The 19,433-nt window shown below is 59.2% G+C and overlaps 2 protein-coding genes across 6 annotated transcripts; one reads left to right on the plus strand and one right to left on the minus strand.

Annotated features, from left to right (window-relative positions):
• Positions 1–619: 619 nt before the first annotated feature.
• On the minus strand, positions 620–8,535 carry LRRC8E (leucine rich repeat containing 8 VRAC subunit E). Of its 3 annotated transcripts, none has more exons than XM_043466456.1 (3): positions 8,455–8,535; positions 4,691–4,833; positions 620–3,889 (listed from the first exon to the last, which is right to left on the minus strand). In XM_043466456.1, the coding sequence occupies exons 2-3, from the start codon at positions 4,826–4,828 to the stop codon at positions 1,637–1,639; spliced, it is 2,391 nt and encodes a 796-aa protein (XP_043322391.1). In that variant the 5' UTR covers positions 4,829–4,833; positions 8,455–8,535; the 3' UTR covers positions 620–1,636. The 3 variants fall into 3 exon arrangements, with proteins under 3 accessions (XP_043322391.1, XP_043322390.1, XP_043322392.1); XM_043466455.1 differs by lacking the exon at positions 8,455–8,535 and adding an exon at positions 5,081–5,429; XM_043466457.1 differs by lacking the exons at positions 4,691–4,833; positions 8,455–8,535 and adding an exon at positions 4,449–4,587.
• Positions 4,997–17,749, plus strand: PRR36 (proline rich 36). 3 transcript variants are annotated; one of them, XM_043466451.1, is made up of 6 exons: positions 4,997–5,086; positions 13,596–13,870; positions 13,983–14,082; positions 14,317–14,429; positions 14,511–16,721; positions 16,911–17,749. In XM_043466451.1, exons 1-6 carry the CDS (start codon positions 5,052–5,054, stop codon positions 17,417–17,419), a joined length of 3,243 nt encoding a protein of 1,080 aa, XP_043322386.1. In that variant the 5' UTR covers positions 4,997–5,051; the 3' UTR covers positions 17,420–17,749. The 3 variants fall into 3 exon arrangements, with proteins under 3 accessions (XP_043322386.1, XP_043322387.1, XP_043322388.1); XM_043466452.1 differs by lacking the exon at positions 4,997–5,086 and adding an exon at positions 12,295–13,055; XM_043466453.1 differs by lacking the exon at positions 4,997–5,086 and adding an exon at positions 13,101–13,434.
• Positions 17,750–19,433: the final 1,684 nt, after the last annotated feature.

Here is a 19,433-nt window from a genome sequence, read left to right on the forward strand (position 1 = left end):
ATGTTGGAGACACCATGGAGGTGGGGATCCCAGAAGGTCAGGGTTGGGCAGGCTGTGCCAAGGCCCTGCCCACTCTAGCACGAGAAAACTGATGGGTGTTGAAGGTTTCTGATGACTCTCCTGGTGACAACTTACGGGTGAAGCAGATCCAAAACTGTGGAGCCATGAGAATAACTGAATGTAAAGGACAGGCAGTTCTACCAGAGAAAGGCTAGGTAGACGACCACCTGATGTCTCCTGGTTAACTGAGGTCTCTCTTTGCCTCTGCTCCCAGGGAAGAGGCTTATAGCCTTGATTCTGGAAGCTGACTGTTGCCACTGCCTGTATTTGGTCTGGTGGAATAGAAGCCTTAGACAACGGCAGGAGTGGACACAAGGGATCAGACTTATCATTCTCAGACTTCCCTGGGCTGGGTAAGAATCCACCTGCCAACACGGGGGATATGGGTTTGATTCCTGGCCTGGGGAGATTTCACATGCCACGGAGCCACTAAGCCCTTGTGCCGCAGCTACTGAGCCTGTGCTCTGCAAAAGAGAAGTGACCACAATGAGAAACCCATGCACCACGGTTAGAGGAAGCCTGAGTGCAGCATGGAAGGCCCAGCTCAGCCAAAAAAAACTATAGTTCTCATAGTTAGTGTTATTTATTAAGCACCCACTGATATACACTCCCTCACATAGGGAACATTGAAAGAAAGCCCCAGCCTACAGAAAAATGTGCCTCCTTTGCAGGTGTTCCAGTCATTAGCACGTCCATGAATAGCCCCCTGGGGGGTCTGGGGGAATGTTGATTGCTTGAAGTTGCCTGCAGAGCTTTTAACTTATGTGAACAGGAGCATTTTCCTGAGGAAGGAGGTGCCCAGCTTTCATCAGATTTCTCAAAGCATCTAGGGATCTAAAACCAAGTTCAGAATCCCTGCTCTCGACACCCAGATATCTGCTCTGTAGGTCAGCATTTCCCAACATTCAGGCCTGGGATGGTCCGAATCAGAATTACCTGGGATGCTTCTGTTTACCAGCAAGTTCCTGGCCTCCAGCCAACGTCCTGAGTCAGCCTTTCAAGGGTGCGGGCTAGGATGTTTTGTTTTGGAGATGTTGATTTCAGCCAAATATGAGAACCATTGCTTTCTGAGTTCAGGTGTCCATAGAAAGCAACTTATAAATAGGAGATAAATATCAAAATTGGGGGGGGGGAGGTTGGTCCCTTATATCTGTGTCCCCTCGTTGGGAGAAAACCCCAGATGTAAGCTGTTTTGGACAGGGGGAAAGGGTTGAAATCCCATTGGGATGAGCCTCCCCCACCCCACCCCCCATATGGGGTACTGTGGTTGCTGTCTGGGGGAGGGCAGCATCTCTGGCCCAGGGCTAGGGGCAGGTCAGCCAAGCCAAAGACACGGGTGTGGTTTTGGTCTGAGAGTCTTCTGACTGAGTTAATCTCTCCAGGATGTTCCACCCCAAATCCACAACCTCCCAGACAAACCAGTCTCAGGATCTTGCCTGGGCTCCATCAACCTGACATGTCTGTTCCTTGTCTCCTGGCTGGGGCCCACTTTGCCACCTCCCTCGAAGATAATGGTAGATTCCGGGGCGGTAGCATCCGGGACGCATTGACCTCAACCTGTCCTCCCTCCCCGGCTTCACTCCGCCTCCATCCGGTCCCGTACCTCCGCCGGCAGCCCGTCGTAAAGGGTGTCCTCCACCAGGAGCCCCGACTTCTTGAGCCCCCCACAGTTGCCGAGCTCTTCCGGCAGTGCTTCCAGCCGGTTGCCCTTGAGCTCCAGGCGGCTGAGGGCCCTGAGGGCCCCCACCTGGGGTGCGAGCTGGCTCAAGTGGTTGTAACCTAGGAGCAGCGTCCGCAGCTTGCGGCAGAAGAAGAGCTCTTCGGGTAGAAACTCCAGGGCATTGTAGGAGAGAGCCAAGTGCTGAAGATTCTGCAGGAGACCCAGCTCGGCTGGCAGGGAGTGAAGCCCATTGTGCGAGACGTCCAGCAGGCGGAGGCTGGAGCACATGCCGAGCTGGGTGGGCAGCGTCTCCAGCTTGTTGTGGCTCAGATAGAGCTGCTCGAGGCCCCGCAGCTTCCGCACGTGCTCGGGGACGTAGGCGATCTGGTTGTGCCACAGCCGGAGCGTGAGGAGCTTGCGGCAGTGCTGGAAGCTGAGGATCTCCTCGATGGAACGCAGGTGGTTGTCCCGGAGGTCAAGCTCTTGCAGTGCACCTAGGCTGAAGACGGCATGGGGGATGCGCTCCAGCCCGCAGGCCACCAGCTCCAGCTCCCGCAGTGCCGCCAGCTTCTTGAGGCTGTTCAGTGCCACCAGACGCGCCCCGTCGTTGTGCAGGCTGAGCCGCTGAAGGTGGCCGGCCACATCAGTAACACTGGCGGGAACCTTGCCGGCGTTGCTCCGCAGAGACAGCACCTTCAGCTGCTTCAGTTCCCGGAGGCTCTCAAGGGTGGCCGCCCGGGCCAGCTCTGGGGGGAAGAGACCCTCTAGATGCAGCTCCTCCAGACCGCGCAGCCCAAACACCCACAGGGGCACCTCCCGCAGCTCCTCGCACTTGATTCGGATGACCTTCAGGCGGTCCCGCAGGAAGATCTGTGAGGAGAATGGAAGCCTGGCGGGTGAGTGGAGCAGGCTCAGCTCCTGCAGGTGAACCAGCTGTGAGAGTCCTGGGGGGAAGGTGATGTCACCGATGGCCTCCAGCCGCAGTGCCTCCACCTCGCTGAGCTCAAAGACCGTGTCTGGCAGCCCCGGGAGCATGCAGAGGGCCAGTTCCAGCCGGCCCCGGGAGTTGCGCTGCAGCTTCTGCCGCAGCTTCTCGGCAGTCCACTCGTGGTTGAGGTTGAGCTGCTTCAGGCGGCTCTCGCTGACCTCAGAGAGGAAGACAGCAAAGCGCTTGGAGTAGAGTGAGTCGTACTGGTCGATGAGGTGCAGCATAAAGGCGAAGTCGTTCTTGACATCGGGGATGTCGCCCATGCCGGTTTCCTCCCTCACCGACCGGAAGGAGTACTCCTTGAGGGGCCGGTGGAAGAGCCAATAGAGGGTGTAGAGACAGGTGATCCCGTAGACGCACACGAAGGAGATGTAGCAGAAAGCCAGCTTGGAGAAGAGGTGGGCCTTGGTGTGGTTGCAGCAGAAGCTGGCGTAGCCCGTCACCTCCGAGGTCTCCACCCTGCAGGCCACCAGGAAGCTGATCTTTCCCACATAGACCAGGTTGTAGACCAGGATGGCCAAGAACTTGCAGACCTTGAGCACCGTCTGCCGGATGTACATGGTATATAGGATGTCGCCCTCCTCCACATGCACGCGGAATTTCTTGACCTTTTCAAACAGGGCTTTGGCCTGCTCCCCCTCCTTCTTGTCCAGCAGGGTGACAGCTGGGGGCTCTGTCACCACCTTCTCGGGCTCTGCCAACACCTTCTCCTTCTCGCCCTCCCCTGCCTTCCCCTGCCCTGCTATTGTGGTCACGGTCACTGTCGCCCGCCCAGCTGTGGTGGTGGCAGGGCCCTTGTGGTTCTCCCCGGAGACCTCGGACAGCGCCCGAGTAGTCCATGGCGAGTCAAAACACTTGCCCAGGATGGAGATGAAGTGCTCGATCTTGGAGCTGGTGCCGGGGAACTTGAACCAGAAGCTGGTGCAGACCATGAAGATGAGCGTGTGGATGACCACCAGGTAGGGGAAGTACTTGGCGTACCAGTGGAGGGCCGTCTCGTAGCAGAGCTGGTTGATGAAGCTGTACTGCTGCAGGTCCAGGTTGTTCTTCAGGCCGCTCAACTCCCGGAGGTCCCCCATGGGCTCTGAGACCCCCCGCGGCAGCAGCTGCTGGCACGGGGCTTCAGATAAATTCTCCCGGGGTTCATGACTGGGCAGACAGATGATCTTGTCCTGTGTCACCTGGGGATGGGGGAGAGGATATGAAAGAGGGTGAAGGATCTAGGGCGGCCTGGGAAGCTATAGGAAGAGGAAGCAGGCTGCAAGCAGGAGAGGTCTGCATTGATCCCCAGCTGTCCTCAGCTGGCTGTAACTTTGGAAGAGTCACTAAAGCTTTGAGCACAGGACTTTGTCTGGAAATACAAGAGCTGGGTTGATTCATGTTCCTCAAAAAGATGTTAAAGACCTAGGGACTTCCCTGCTGGCCCAGTGGCTAAGACTGGGCACTCCCAATGCTGGGAGGCCTGGGTTTGATCCCTAGTCAGGGAACTAGATCCCACATGCCACACCTAAGGGTTCGTGCTTCAACTTAAAAAAAAAAAAATAAAGATCTTACAGGCTGCAAGTAAAAATGCCGCATGAGGCAACTAAGAACTGGTGCAGGCAAATAAATATTAAACAAAAAAATGTTGAAGTCCTAAGCCCCAAATACCTAACCTGTGATTGATGCCTTATCTGGAAATAGTTTGCAGAGCAGATGTAATCAAGTTAAGATGAGGGAGAAATTTGGACACACACTCACACTGAGGGCAGATGCTGTGAAGATACAGTGAGAATGTCCTCTATCAACCAAGGAATGCCTGAGGCCACCAGAGTCTAGACGAGAGGCACAGCCTTCGCAAGGAACCAGCCCTGTCAACACTTTTATTTCGGATGTCCAGTCTCTAGAACTATGATAGGATAAGGGAAGACTTCCGGAATCTCCCAGACCCCGCCCCTTGGAGACCCCGCCCCATCCAGGCCACACCCCGCCCCGCCCCTTACCTGGAGGGTGCAGCCGAAGACCCCGATCATGAGCATGGCTACGGTGAGGTACTCGGCCAGCACGTCCCACCAAGGTTTGAGCACCTTGAAGGCAGGCTGCTGCTCCGTGAACTGCTTGAACTCCGCCACCGGAATCATCCCTCCTGTGAGGAGAGCAGGAAGCGGAGGATGCAGAGAGAGACCCTCAGGAAAGGGCGCCTTGTGAGCCGGGCCCCCAGAAGAGCCAGAAAGACACGCCTCTGCTCCCAGTATCCGCGCTCCGCCCCGCCGAACTCCAGCAGAACCCACAGCTGTGCGCTCCCTTCCCCTCCCCCGCCCCCCAGACCTCACCTCCTTCCTGGAGCCAAGCGACTAAGACTGAATGCTTGGCTTAAGGTGGGAAGTACTTACTGCTCGGTAAGTCCTCGCCACCTCTGTTCCCAGGGACCCCTGCCTCGCTGGGACTGGGCTTGCCCTCTCAGAGCTCAGGAGGGGCATTCCACGAGGCCGCTGCTCCACCGCTCGCCGGTGTGGCCTTCTCCCCGAGCCCAGGCATCTCCTCCCACACTTGACGCCAGTCCCAAACACTTCGCTCTGCTTCCTTGACTCCGGACACCCGGTACCCAGGCGGCCAGCCCCGGATCCCTCCGTCACTGGACCACAGAGAGTCCCGAGACTCGGGACTTCCGGGGCGTGGACCCCCACCCCCTTCAGGGGCGCTCCGGGCACCACCTCCAACCTCCAACCGGAAAAGCCGGCTGGAGCCTGGCTCTGGTTACGGGCCCCAGGGGCAGGGAGTGGCGGAGCTGAAGGCTTGTCGGCCCTGGGGGCGGGGGGCGGGGGGGGCGGGTTGGCAGGGACGAGGACACCTGGGTTTCTGGTGGGGCCAGTGTTTAGGATCTGCTGCGGAAAACGGATACCCGAAAGGCAAGGGCTGAGGGGCAAAGAATCAGGAAATGGAAAACTCACAGGGAGAGAGCCAGGGTGACACCTACGACTACAACGTCTAGGACGGGGCTGGGCTGCCAGGCTCCTGGGCGGCCGGCCTACTCTGTCTGTCCCTGGGTTTCATTTTAGACCAAGGTATCATTATTTCAGATACAGACAGCCAGGCGCAAGTCACTCGGGGGCGTGGACCACAAGCTGGTACAGCACCCTCCCAGACAGGCAGCCCTGCAGCCTCTCTTCCCAGGTCTGGAAGGGGAGAGAAAGGAAGGCAGCAAGGCCCCCACTGTCTCCGAGGGGGCTCCTAGGCCGGTCCATCTCCCCTTCCCAGCACCCATGCTCCCCAATATAAAGCCCCTGTTTCTCATCCTTCTCACGCTTCCCAGATGGCACAGTGGTCAAGAACCCACTTGCCAATGCAGGAGATGCAAGAGACGCAGGTTTGATCCCTGGGTGGGGAAGATCCCCTGGAGGAGGAAATGGCTACCCACTTCAGTATTCTTGCCTGGAGAATCCCAGGGACAGCGGAGCCTGGGGGCTATAGTCCATGGGGTCGCAAAGAATCGGACATGACTGAGCACAGATGCCTGTTTCTCATGTAGGTTTCCTGGGCCCTGTGGTCCTCATCCTGATAGCTTGTCACTGGCTGGGCAAGGAAGGGAGGCGTCTGAGTCATCGGATCATCCTCCAGCCTCCCACCCATCTCCTGGGGGGCAGGGCTGGCCTCTGTCCCACACTTCAGCCAATTGCTTTGATACCTCCATGCCTCCCTCTTCGGTCCCCATAACCCTGGAAGGCCTTCTATTACTACTGAATGAGGACAAGGTGGAAGTGGGCGGGGCTGTAGGATGCAGGCCCCGCCCAGCCGGCTGAAGTCAGGGCAGTCCACCACACCCCTTAATCCCACCAGGGATGGCAGGCAAGGGAAGGGACACACCTGCCTACACCCGGTCTCCAGGGGCCCCTGACTCAGGCCCTGACTCACCCAGCACCAGGCTCACACAAGGGGGTACATAGAACACAGGATCCCTCACCCAGTGACCCAGCCCTTGCGCTGAGTTTCACAACCTGTCCTCAACAACAAGCCCAGTAAAGGTGCCCACCCTCCACCAGTGCATCACAGGCTTCAGACACCAGGGAATCTGACAGAAACACACCCAGGGCAACTCCACAGCCCCCAGGGGCCAAATTGCAGCCACCAAGTGGGACAAAACCCTGGGGGCATTCTAGTGTGTACGCACCAGTGCACGTGTGTACAAGCTGAAAGGAGACTCAGGACCGGAGACACAGCCATACACTCTCTTCCAGTTCTGGCCACCCACTATTCTCCCTGCCCTGGCCACCTGCCCCTGCAAGCGACACTGCTTCAATTAAGAATGGTGACTCTTAGCAGAAATGCCACACAGACAGGCAGGGAGGACCAGCTTCCTGCCCCCGAGGTCCTGCCACCCTTCAGGACACATCTCACAATTGTGGAAGCTCTGCCATTGGCCATCCCAGACCCACAATCAAAAGCAAGAAGGCAGAGACACCCAGGGTCCCCAACGGATGGGTCAGAGGCTCCCACGGAGCAAGGTGTATACACAACAAAGGCAGACATGGGGTTATCATTATCTGTCTCCATGACTCAATCTTGACTGTTTGGAACCTGCCATTAAGTTTCCCCCAGACACAAGACTGGCCCCCCTTTGTCTGAACCAGGCTGGTGGGAGGGCTAGGGGAGAAAGCCTCATGGGGGTGTGGGGACAGAGAACTTAAGGCCACCAGATGCTTTCGGTGTCTTGTTTGATCCCAACTCCAGGAGCATGGATGTGGAGACCCTTATTTCCCAGACTCGGGGAAGTGAAATAACTCATTCAAGGTGTCCCAGCTTGTGACAAGCAGCATTTGAGGGAGACCCCCTGAGTCCTGTCCATCTGATCACAGGCACTCTGTTCCAGGTTGAGCAAGAACATCTCACTGAGGTGAAGCATCTTTGCCAGGGAGCCTCAGAAGGGGGCTCCTTCCGGTAGAGAAGAGATGGAGGGAGGATGGCTGCTCTGCCTACCAGGCTAAGTTGTCCTTGTCAGCCTCTGAACAGGAAATTGCCCCCTACGTAGCCTTAGCTCTGCCTACCCATGCCTCATCCTTGCTTCTCTCTCATGCCTCCCTCGAGCCCCCACCTTGCCTCTAAACACTGGCAGCGGTGGTGGGTGCCCCGATCCCCCCGACCCCCATTTCCACCCACCGCCCAAGCTAAGCGGCAAAGAAGAAACAGTGACAGTTGTCAGCCCCGAAATGGGCCTTGGAGGGCATTCGGTTTAACCTTTGACTTCTACACGAGGGAGAAATTATGGTCGGGGGTGGGGGGGCAGTAGCAGCAGAGCCAGTTCTGGGCCTTAGGCCTGGGGAGTCCCAACCTAGTACTTTTCCAAGCTGCCCTTCCAGGACTGGGGCTTCTGGGGAGTCTTTAGGTTCAAGGGACCTGGAAGGGACAGCCTGGGGAGGCCCCCACGTGTTAGGGTTCTGGGAGGTGAGGGGCTCACTGGGATGAGCTGTCACTGGCAAGAGGAGAGGGGAACAGGGTATCAAGACGCCCAGGGTGGACCCTAGCTGTTCGATCTTCACTCTGTCCTTGGCCAGGCCTGCCGGGCTCCCTGGATAGGCGCCCTTGGGCTGGCCAGGGCCGGGCCTCTCTCTGCACCGCCCCCCCTCACCCCCCACCCCCCGCCCAGCTCCTTCTGTGCCCCAGACGGCTTAGGGCTCAGGTCGCAGGGCCAGCCGCACCTCGGGCGGTCCTCCTGTGGGCCAGGTCCTCAGCCCACCACCGAGTCCCCAAGCGCGGAGAGCCACCTACTCACCTCACGGGCCAGACGCTGTTTCCAACTCCTGTGTCCCGGGGAGCTGAGCGGCCCGGACTCCCGCGGAGTTCGCGGGCGGGACTGGGTGAGTCAGGGCGGGCGGGACCGGAGCCGCGGGCTGCCCCGCCCCGCCCCGCCCACCAGCCGTCTCGGCCCCGCCTCCCTTCGGACGCTCCCGGACTGCCGGTACCGTAGGCTAGCCGGAGGTAGGCGAGCCTAACCCTGAAGTCCCCGGGGAGGGGAGGGGCTCGTCGGAGGAGCAGAAACGGTAGAATTCTGGGCTCCGCTGCAGTGGGGCGGACCTGGCATGAGGGACCCTGAGAGGGGCTGAAGGCGCTGGACGCCCAAAGCCAACCTGAGAGTACCTTTCTGGGAGCTAAGCTATATAGACTAGTCAGTAACAGGTGGAGCTACTTGGCTTTGAAACTCAAACAGGGAATCCGTGATCAGGGCCCAAGGGAGGGCGGGGCGCTTTCTCCTTCCTGCTGTGACCACCCAACCAGGGGACGCTCTCCACTGGGGAGGAGACAGAGTCCGGGGTCAGAGGGCTCTGGGAGCCAAGGTTGGAGTCCAATCTGGGAGGTCTGCTTCTCAAAGGGAGACCCTGCTGCCCCAACCCCCACGATTTCCTCCCCACTTTGGGAGGCCTGCACTAGATCTCAGACAAGACTTTTACCTTGATCTGCTCTGTCTGCTAGATTCAAAGGAGAGGAGACCTGAGAAGGTAGGAGAGTGAGGCCCTATCTCTCATGGGGAAAACGAGCCCACAAGTTCACCAGATTAGAGATACTCTGAAACCTCGAGGGTTGGGACCCCCTAAGCTTAGGTTCCTCTGTGAAATCTGGCAATGGGCATGACCCCCTTGCAGAAGTACCTGTGGGCTCGGCCACAGGCCACCCAAAGACAAACCTTCTTTGTGTGGACAAGATAAGTGAGGCTATCTTCTCTCTCAGAGCTTCTGCTCTATTGGAGTGTGTCTGTGTGTGGATGGGGGTGGAGAGAGGGAGAGGGTAAGAATGTGTGTAATTAAGGAACAAGATAATGTCAATTTGTGACAAATGCTGTGGTGGTGCAGTGGAAAAGAATCTGCCTGCCAGTGCAGGAGAAGCAGGTGGGGAAGGACCCCTGTAGAAGGAAATGGCAACCCTCTCCAGGATTCTTGCCTGGAGAATCCCATGGACAGAGGAGTGGTGGACTATAGCCCATGGTGTCTCAAAGAGTCATACATGACTGAGTCATTGAGCATGCACTTATGCTGTGCATATAGCAAAACAGGGTGAGGTGAAGTGGTAGCAAAGGGGCCTTTTGAGATGAATAGCTTCTCCTTTTCCTCTAGCCTCTGGAGTAGCTCCTTGAGATCCATGTCCTGAGGGTTTGTTCTCAGCTATATGCTGGGATGCGTGTCTTGTCACACACTGCTTTGCACTCCTGTGCAATAGTCTCTGCGGTCACTGGAACTGAAGCCCCACGGGCCCTAGACACATATCTTTTCTGACACTTCACATGGTGCCTGGCACACAGTGGGCATTCAGTAAATAATGGATGGGTGCTTAGTTCAGGCTCTTCTTCATGCAGACCCCGAGGCAAGGAATTAGATGGCAATAGTTTCTCTGGAAGGTGAACTCAGGAAGGATTAACCATGAGCCAGTGGGGAAGAGAAGGAAGCCAGTACGTGTTAATGACGGCAGCTCTGGGAGATGATGGCAGATGCACCTCCAAGGTGTCCCACCCAAGTGGCGGAGGAGTGGAAGCATTGTTGCACCAGCTTCTGTCTGTCGTGGCTGAGGGCTTTGCTGGAGACTGGGGTGGAGGGGGGCGTTCACGCCTTGGGACTCCTGACTTTCCCTGCATGTGGGGACTCTGGGTGCTCAGAGGATATAGCAGGGGCTGTATGGGATCTGTCACAGGTACAAACGCTTGAGTGGAATGTCTTAGCCATATGACATACATGCAGTGCTTCCCAGTGGTCCTTCAGAAAGACTGCCTACTTTACATTCCCATTGGTAATTCATGAGTTTCCCCACATGCATACTATACAAGTTTTTAAACAATTGTGGTAATGTACACACACATAACAAAGAATTTGCCATCCTAACCATTTTTAAGGGTACAGCTCATTGGCATTAAGGGCTTCCCTGCTGGCTCAGGAGGTAAAGAATCTGCCTGCAATGCACATTGATCCCTGCAATGCAGGTTTGATCCCTGGGTCAGGAAGATCCTCTGGAGAAGGAAATGGCAACCCACTCCAATATTTTTGCCTGGAGAATCCCATGGACAAGAGGAGCCTGGAGGGCTGTAGTCCTTGAGGTCCCCAAACAGTCAGACACAAGTGAGCAACCAATACTCTCACTTCAGTGGCATTAAGTAATTTCACAGAGTTAGGCAACCATCCCCACCATCCATCTTCAGAACTTTTTTCATTTTGAAAAAAATGAAACTCTGTTGTCATGGAACACGAATTCACTATTCCTCTCCCCCAGCCCCTGGCACTTAGCATTATACTGTCCATCTCAATAAATCTGCATCCTCTGGGGATCTCATATAAGTGGATCACAGTGGCTGTATCATTTTACATTCCCACTAATGGTACACAAGTGTTCTTATTTCTCCATATTCTCACCAATACTTGATTGTTTATAACCAGCTTTTAAGGTTTTGTGAGCCTGAGGTAGCTATCTATTGCTGTGTAACAAACTGCCCCAAAACCTACTGCTGTGTGACAACTGCCCCAAAACTTAAGACAACAAGAATTTACTGTCTGACAGTTTATCAGGGCTTCCCTGGTGGCTTACCAATGAAGAATCTACCTGCAATGCAGGAGACACAAGAGAAAAAGTGTTTGATTCCTGGGTCGGGAAGATCCCCAGAGGAAGAAATGGCCACTCACTCCAGTATTCTTGCCTGGGAAATCCCATGGACAGAGAAACCTGGTGGGCTATAGTCCATAGGGTCACAAAGAGTCAGACTCGACAGAAACTTGAGCACACATGCAGTTTCTCAGGGTCAGGAATCCGTCAGAGTGGCTACAATGAGTGGTTCAAAAGTTTCCCTTCCCTGGACCCCAACAACCATTGAGTTGCTTTCTATCACTGTCTATAGATTAGCTTGCAGTTTCCAGGAGGTTGTATGAATGGGACCACACAGGGCATTCTCAAGCTCTCTATATGAACAAATGTGATGGGGACAAGGTGGGGCAGAGGGAGCCAGTTCCTTGGGATGGGATAGTGGGTAGCTAAAAGTCTGGAGAGATTGGGCTTGGGAGCAGAGAGCCCAGTGTTTCTGTGGGGTCGATGTGGTCTTTTATTTTTTAATTAATTGATTTGGCTGCACTGGGTCTCAGTTGCAGCACATAGGATCTTCAGTCTGTGTTGCGACACGCAGAACCTTTAGTTGCAGCAGGCGAACCCTTAGTTGCAGCATGTGGGGTCTAGTTCCCTGGGTTGGGAGGGTAGCCACTGGACCACCAGGGAAGTCCCCAATGTGGTTTTGAGTATAAGCGGAGGTGCAGGAGGGCACCTGACACTGTGCCCCAGCTCAGGGCGGCTGAAGATGGCCATCTCCCTCTTCATGCTTCTATCCCCTCCATGCCACAATCCCCTATCAAGATACTCCAGGTGGCCCCTGCACCAGTTGGCAAGTCACCAAAATGACACCTCTACTCCCTCAGGCTGGGCCGGGAAACCTCGAACGGAATTTCTTCAGCTCCTTCATGCACCAGTTTTGACACCTCCAGCCCCCCCCCCCCCAATAATCTCATCTTCTCAAAGCCTGGCTCTATCCGGAAGCCTTTGCTGACTTGACTTTATGTGACCTGGGAGGGTATGGAGAGCGGGGGTGCGCTGCCCTGTAGAAGGTTGGGTCACCTCTCACAGTCTCGGTCTCTCTCTCCCCCTTATTCTTTTTTCCTCTCTTCCCCCAAATCGGGGGCTACCCCTACTTTCCCAGGGCTTCATTCTCCCACCAGTCCCCCGAGCTCCACGAGATAGGAGGTTTCCTGGGGTCTGTGAAAAAGCTTTGGGTAAAAGAGAGGTGGAAGCCCCAGGAAACCTGGGTCTGGGGGCAGCCTCTGCGGTAGCGAAGGCGAAGACTGGGCCAGGGACATCGAGAGGCCGGATTGGCGAACTGGGCACGAGGCGCGATGGTCCCGCCCCCTGGTTGCCAGGGCCCAGCCTATCCGCGTTCAGGCGGGCCTCGGGTCTCCAGGTGGTTGGGTGGGGGCCTGGGCAGGTGTGTGCGGCAGCGGCTGGGGAAGAGGGGGTTAGACTGGATCGGAGACCCCAAGGGATTACCCCCAGTCCCCGAAGCCTCTCCGGTTGGGTGTCTGAGGTGCTCAGGCGCAGCCGCAGAGAAGCCGCCTCTACATCCCACGCGCTCCCCCCTCCCCACTCAATTCCGCGCGCTCCCGCCTGCGCCTTCCCGGTCTACATCCAGCGCACGCGCCCCCTTCTACCCCGCCCGCCGCCAAGGGCCGGGCCCGCCTCACCGCGCCGCCGCCCGCCGCCCCCTCCCCTCGCCTGGCCTCCGCAGCCACCGCCGCGGCGCTCCCACCCGGCCCCACCCCAGGGGATCCAGCGTGGAGCGGAGGGAGACCGAAGCCCGAGGTGAGCAGTGGCGCGAGCAGGTGGAAGGGCGATGCGGACCAGGGCCCAGCGGGCGCAGGGGGACGGGCTCGGAACGCGGCTCTTTGTCTCCGCAAGCCCGTGCGCGGGCAGCCGGGACCGCTCCTCCTCCCGGCAGGTGCCGGCATCTCTCCCGGAGGCCCGGGACTGCTCTGGGGGCTGGCGAGGGGATCCGGGCGTGTGCTCATCCCTTCATCTGGAACCTGTGGCAGCTCCCTGGCCCGACGCTGGTGGTCAAGACCCTGAGAGGGCGAGGGGTAGGTGGGTTGATCTCTGGTCCTGAGAGGGAGCAGAGGCAGGCGTGGCCTGGAGGAAAGGCGATAAGGACGAGGCTTGGGGACCACCGTGAGCAGCTGCGCTGGTGAGTGGTGGGTGGGTGGAAGGAAGTGGATCCAAGCAGAGGTTTGGGCGCCCATGGTTGGTGACGCAGGAGAAGGAGCAGAGAGGTTCCAGGACCCAGAGCCTTGCAGGCAGCATAGCGATCCAGGACCTGGGATGCTGATTAATCTGTTTCTTCGTCAGGTGCTGGATGGACAAGAGGGACAAGTCCAGGGCAGCGGCCGCTGGTCGCCCGCCCGCTTCTCGCCCTCCCGGCCTTCCAATCCCCAAGCCCGCAGGGTCTCCACGACCCCCTCCTCCAGTAACCAGCGCGGCTCTCCGAGTTCTGGGAGCAGCAGCAGCCGCAGGGCGAGGGCCCCTGGCAGAGCGAACCGGGGGCATCCGGGGAGCCGCTCTCCCGGAGGTTACTCCCCAGGTGGGACCAACGAGGAGCTCTGGGACGGGCCCCCGGAGCCCAGGTACTTCAGCCTCTTTCCCTGATTCTGACCCCATCTTGCCTCCCCTCCTCTGAGGCACCAGCTTTTCCTTGATATCTGGGGCACCTGCATTGACTCGGCCTTCTCCCCACAGCCTCCAGGCCCCCAGCAGCTGGGAGAGGGGAGCGGGCCCCTGCCAGGACCCCAGGCTCAGGCTGTATCTCTAGCCCTGGGCATGCCAGCGCGCCCACCAGGTAACACACCCGCCCCCACCCCCTAGTCCCTTAGGCAAGGGTTAGTGTCTCCATCTGGAAGCCTTTAATTAAAGTGTGTGGGAGCACTTGCTAATCACTGGGCGCAAATTGGTGAAAGCTGTTATTGGCTGGCAGAGAGAGCATATGCCCCATTTTACAGATGGGGAAATGTAGACTTGGGAGAGGAAATAGGAGCTGGAGCTCTGCCCTGATCGCAGGCCCTCCTGTCCCCAGACCAGGCCTTCTTGGGCAGAAGGGGCTCCGTCCCCCAGCTGAGGAACCTGCAGCCAGAGGAAAAGCCACAGATTCACCCAGAAGGAGCACCCTTAGTACTGGGGCACGGAGAGGTATGTAACTTGGGGGAGGAACCAGAGGGGTTCCTGAGCTGTGAAGTATTGGTGACCTTCGGCCTTCTGTTTTGTCCCCAGACTCTTCTGGGTCCACCCCAGCCATCCCCTCCCCGGTCAATTCCTGTCGGCCCCGGGCTGCGGGCGCTGAGGTGGGTGTCCCTCGGGCAGCTCCAAGTGCCCGGCTCCGGCCCCCGACGACTGAGGCTTCCAAGAAGTCAGTGAGCAGCGCCCCAGAGCGAAGCGCGGCGGAGCCGAGCCCTGCCTCCAGGAGGCGACCCAGCGCCGGCGGGAGCCTCCAGAGGCCAACCTCACGCCCCCTGGGCTCTAGCGTCACCCCTGTATCCTCCCCAGTCCGCTCTGGAGCCTCCCGGGCTGGAGCACCCCGGGCTCTTGTTCAGCCCAAGTCGAAAGGACTGCAGACTCTTCGCGCCCCGCAGGCCACATCCCCCAGGAAGGGCGCAGCCCCAGTGAGGGGCCTTTCTCCTCCTCTGGCCAAATCCTCTCTACCTTGTCCTACCGCACCGCCTCCGCGTGTCCCAACCACTCCCTGTCGGGACGCACTTCCTCCTTCTCCACCGACCACGCCCCCTTCCCAGGCCCTCAGCCGGTCTTTGACCACGCCCCATCCACTAGCCCCTCCCTCTCCGGCTCCGCCCTCTCTGCTGACCCTCCCCTCTCCACCGGCCACACCTCCTTTGCAGGCTCCACCCACACACCTGGGTACATCTTTTCCAGAGGGGTCCGCCTCTCCCTTGGACATGGCCCCTCTTCTGGCATCAGTCCCTCCATCAGTTTCACCTGCTCTGCATAGTGTACTCCCCACCGAGGCGTCTTTGACTTTACCTCCTTTTCCACCTCTCCCCTCTCCCTTAGCCACACCGCCTTCCGCAAGTCCTCTACCACCAGCCGCTGCCCCCCTACAAGCCCCTCAGTCTCAGGCAGCATCTGTGAGGAACCTGCCCTCTCCCCTAGCCACACCCCCTCCTCAGGCTCCTTCCGCTCTGGCCACGCCCCCTCCGCAGGCCAGTCCTGTGTCTCCACCTCTTCAGGCCACGCCCTATACACTGGACACGCCTCCCACACCCCCTCCACAGGCCACACCCTCTCAGACCACACTCTCTCTTCAGGGTCCTCCTCGTTCAGAGTCTCCCTCTCCCCTGGTCAGGCCCCTGCTACAGACTCCACCTCCTCTGGCTACTTCCCCTCGACAGGCCGCTCCTATACAGACACCATCTCTAGCCTCACCACCTCTGCGGACGACCCCTCCTCCGCTGGCCGTGCCTCATCCGCACTCTCCACCTTCTCTGACCACGCCTCCTGTACAGGCCACTCCCCCTCATCAGAGCCTGCCTCCTCTGCTGGCTCCACCTTCTCTGGCCTCACCTCCTTTGCAGGCCCCACCCTCTCCTCCCCCTGCTTCATCTCTGCATGATCCTCCCTCTCTTCGGGCTCAGCCCCCACAGAGGGGTCTACCTTCTCTGGCCTCGTCTCCTCTTCAGGCCCCCACTTCTCCCCCTGCTTCACCCCCTCTGCAAGACTCTCCCTCTCCCCTGGCCACACCTCCTCCGCGGGCTCTACCTTCTCTGAGCACGCCCCCTTTACAGGCCGCTCCTCCTCCTCCAAGCCTGCCTCCTCTGCAGGCTCCACCTTCTCTGGCCTTGCCCCCTCTTCAGGCCCCTCCTTCTCCCCCTGCTTCACCCCCTCTGCAAGACTCTCCCTTTCCCCTGGCCACACTCCCTCCGCGGGATCCGCCTTCTTTGAGCACGCCCCCTTTACAGGCCACTCCTCCTCTGAGCCTGCCTCCTCTGCAGGCTCCACCTTCTCTGGCCTCTCTCCCAATGCAGGGGGTTCCCTCTCCCTCTGCTTCATCCCCTCTGCAAGACCCTCCCTCTTCTCTGATCACGCCCCCACCACGTGCTCCACCTTCCCTGGCATTGCCGACTTTGCAGACCCCTCCCTCTCCCCCTGCCTCACCTCCTCTGCAGGCCCCACGCCGCCCTCCAACCCCGGGTCCCGATGCCCCCATCTCGGGCCCACGGCTGACCCTGGCGCTGGCCCCAGCCCCACCGCCGCCGCCGTCGCGCAGCCCGTCTAGTACGCTGAGTGGCCCGGACCTGGCGGGCCACAGCAGCAGCGCCACCAGCACGCCCGAGGAGCTGCGCGGCTACGACAGTGGGCCTGAGGGCGGCGCCGCAGCCTCTCCGCCTGCCGATGCCGAGCTCGCCGCCTGCCACCCGGCAGCTTGGAGCCGAGGTTCCGCTCCGCCTCTGGCCATCCGCAGCACCCCAGGTAAGCAGTCCTCCGGACTCTGCGGAGCAGTAGAAGGGGCGAGGTCTGGGATGTGAGAGGGCGGGGTCGGAGGCGAGGCTTGGGGGCAAGACAGTTGGGTCTGAGGGCGGAGCTGAAGGGGGGGCGGAGTCTCGTGGCGGGGGTGGGGCTTCCCGCTCTCTCTGAGCATCCCGGCTCCACTCCTCGCAGGAGCGCCCCTGCCTTGGTCTCCTGCATCCGGGTCGGGCTCTGCTGATGGCTTGTGCACCATCTATGAGGCTGAAGGTCCCGAGTCGGCGAGCCCCGCCACAGACGCACTGGATCCCGGGCCCGGGCCCGGCGCGGGCGGTGGGAAGGCGGCTGCCGGAGCTGCGGCTGGTGCGGCCTCTCGTGGCGCGAAGCCGGCGCGCTTGGGAGAGCTGCCGCTGGGGGCGCTGCAGGCCAGCGTCGTGCAGCACCTGCTGAGCCGGACGCTGCTGCTAGCTGCGACAGAGGAGGCCGCGGGAGGCAGCGGTGGTCCAGGTGGCGCCGGGGGTGGCGGCAGCGCGGGGGGAGCCCGCACTGCGCTGAGCGACGCCGAACTGGGCCGCTGGGCCGAACTGTTGTCGCCGCTGGACGAGTCCCGCGCCAGCATCACCTCAGTCACTAGCTTCTCCCCAGATGACGTGGCTTCCCCGCAGGGTGACTGGACCGTGGTAGAGGTGGAGACCTTCCACTGAGCCCGACCCTGTTCCCGCCCGCCCACCCCACCCCTGCCTTAGGTTCGCCCCTCTAGTTACACCTCAAAGGTCTTAGATCTCTTCCTCCCTTCCTCCAGGAGTCCGGCTTCCAGTGGATTGGCCTCAGTCCCTTTAGAGCCCTAGAATTTTGGTCCTGGCTTGCGACCCAACACCTTTGGCCAAGGCCCTCCCCTTGAGCCCCTCGCCTTTGGCCTAGAACGCGTTCCTGCACCCCTCGAGCCCCGTCCCTCCCTCGGCCTAGGCTCTCCCCGGTGTCCAGTGTATTGTCTACCGCGCGCAGCCCGAGTTTGCAATAAAGCGGAGGCTGAGGCCTGTTTACTTTCTTCTTCGCGGTCGCGGGCTGGGGGCTTACCGGGCGCATCCGACAGCAGGGCGGCGCGAGGGGCCAGGTGGGCCGTGCTGGAGGCTGTGCACAGCAGGTTGTAGCTCTGGTTGAAGGCTTTCCCCAAAGTTCCTCCACTTAGGGTAGGGGCGTGCAAGGAGGAGCTGCGGTGGGATCAGGAAATGCTGAGGGTCCCCGTGGTCTAGCACCGTGCACCCACCCCCGTGCGTGAATGTAGGTATTCTTATGCCCGACTTCTCATGGAAATATCAAGTGCAGGTGGGGCTGCCTGACCAAGTGAATGAACGAGGTATGCCCGGTGTGGCCAGCTGACCAAGCTCTTCTCACACTCTGCCTCAGGAGCAGGCACTCCTTGGGGGGTCGGGGAAGACACAGGGAGGGATTGCTTGGATCTCAGGAAAGAGCGCAAGCCACTTCCTGAGGTTCTTCCTCACAGTGTGCACCCCTTTACTTTCCATGCCCTGGGGTGTCAGAGGGAGACAGGAGAGGCCTGAGACTGATGGCCGTCTCGGGTCCCTCCAGGGCCTCCCAAGAGCTGCTCACCAAGAAGGCTGCAGTGCAAAAGGCAGGCCCGCAGCTGAACCCTGGGCTTGGAAAGGGGAGTCACTGTCTTCTGGGCGGACCACGCTGAGGAGCCTGCAGGGAAGGAGCAGCCTCTCCAAGGCTGATGAGAGATCTAGGCATCCTTCTGTTGCCCACTCCTCTCCAGGTGCCCTCACCATGCCCCTCTGTGCCAGCCTCCCAGCCATGGGCCTTGCCTTTCATCCCAACTTAGGGTGTCCCCCCCTAAGCCCTCTAGCCAGGCATCCTTGCCTGTGCACCAGTGTCGCGGGTCCTCACCAGAGCCAACCACTGCCTTTGCTTGTCTCCCCCAAGTCAGAATTCCTTGCCCTTCCTCCCACAGTCCAGTCATCCTGACTCTAGCTCCTTTAAGCCACAGCCCAGGCCCTCCTTTTTCCCAAGTACCCCTGCAGGAAATGGACCCCCTAGGCCTTTCCTCCCCATGGGTGTCCTGCTTTACACCCAAAATGATAGCGGCCTGAGGGGAACCACAATCCTCAGGACAGGTAGAAGGACAGGGAGAGACCCCATGTGGGGTTATTTCTCTGCCCATAGACCCAGTCCCTGAAGCTGGGTTCCTGCTGGTCCCCACCCCAGAAGCAACTGCCTCCCAACCTAGGATCTGAAGAGAAATTGGCCCAGTCTTGATGGGATACTGTCACCTACACCCCTGGGAGCCAATCGGTTAAGTTGACAAACTACAGAGGTTCCTTTTCTAAGCTGGGCCCTGGTGAGGACCTGGGTGTCCTTGTTTCCAGATGCTGAGACAAGCCTGAGTTGACTCATGACATGTTGGGTAGCTGAGGCCCCAAGACCAGCCCTTGAGAGGGAGCAGGGCAGAGCCCCAGTTCTCCCAACTTCATGCCCTATCCTGGGAGCTAACTGGGTGGAGTTACTCGGTGGGAGCAGGAGAGGCAGGCAGCAACAGTCGAGGTCTCAGTGTTCAAACTGTGTGGTGGGGATGGTGATGGATCCACAGGAGCTGTGGCGTGAGAGGGGTTCAGCTGTCCTGGTGCATGACAGGTGTCCTGCTCGCTGCTCTGCAGGTATCATGCAGCAGAATGGGGTACACTTTGTGGGCCCACACTG

The sequence above is a fragment of the Cervus canadensis genome, chromosome 4, assembly GCF_019320065.1.
Source record: "Cervus canadensis isolate Bull #8, Minnesota chromosome 4, ASM1932006v1, whole genome shotgun sequence".
Classification (NCBI taxonomy): Eukaryota; Metazoa; Chordata; class Mammalia; order Artiodactyla; family Cervidae; genus Cervus; species Cervus canadensis.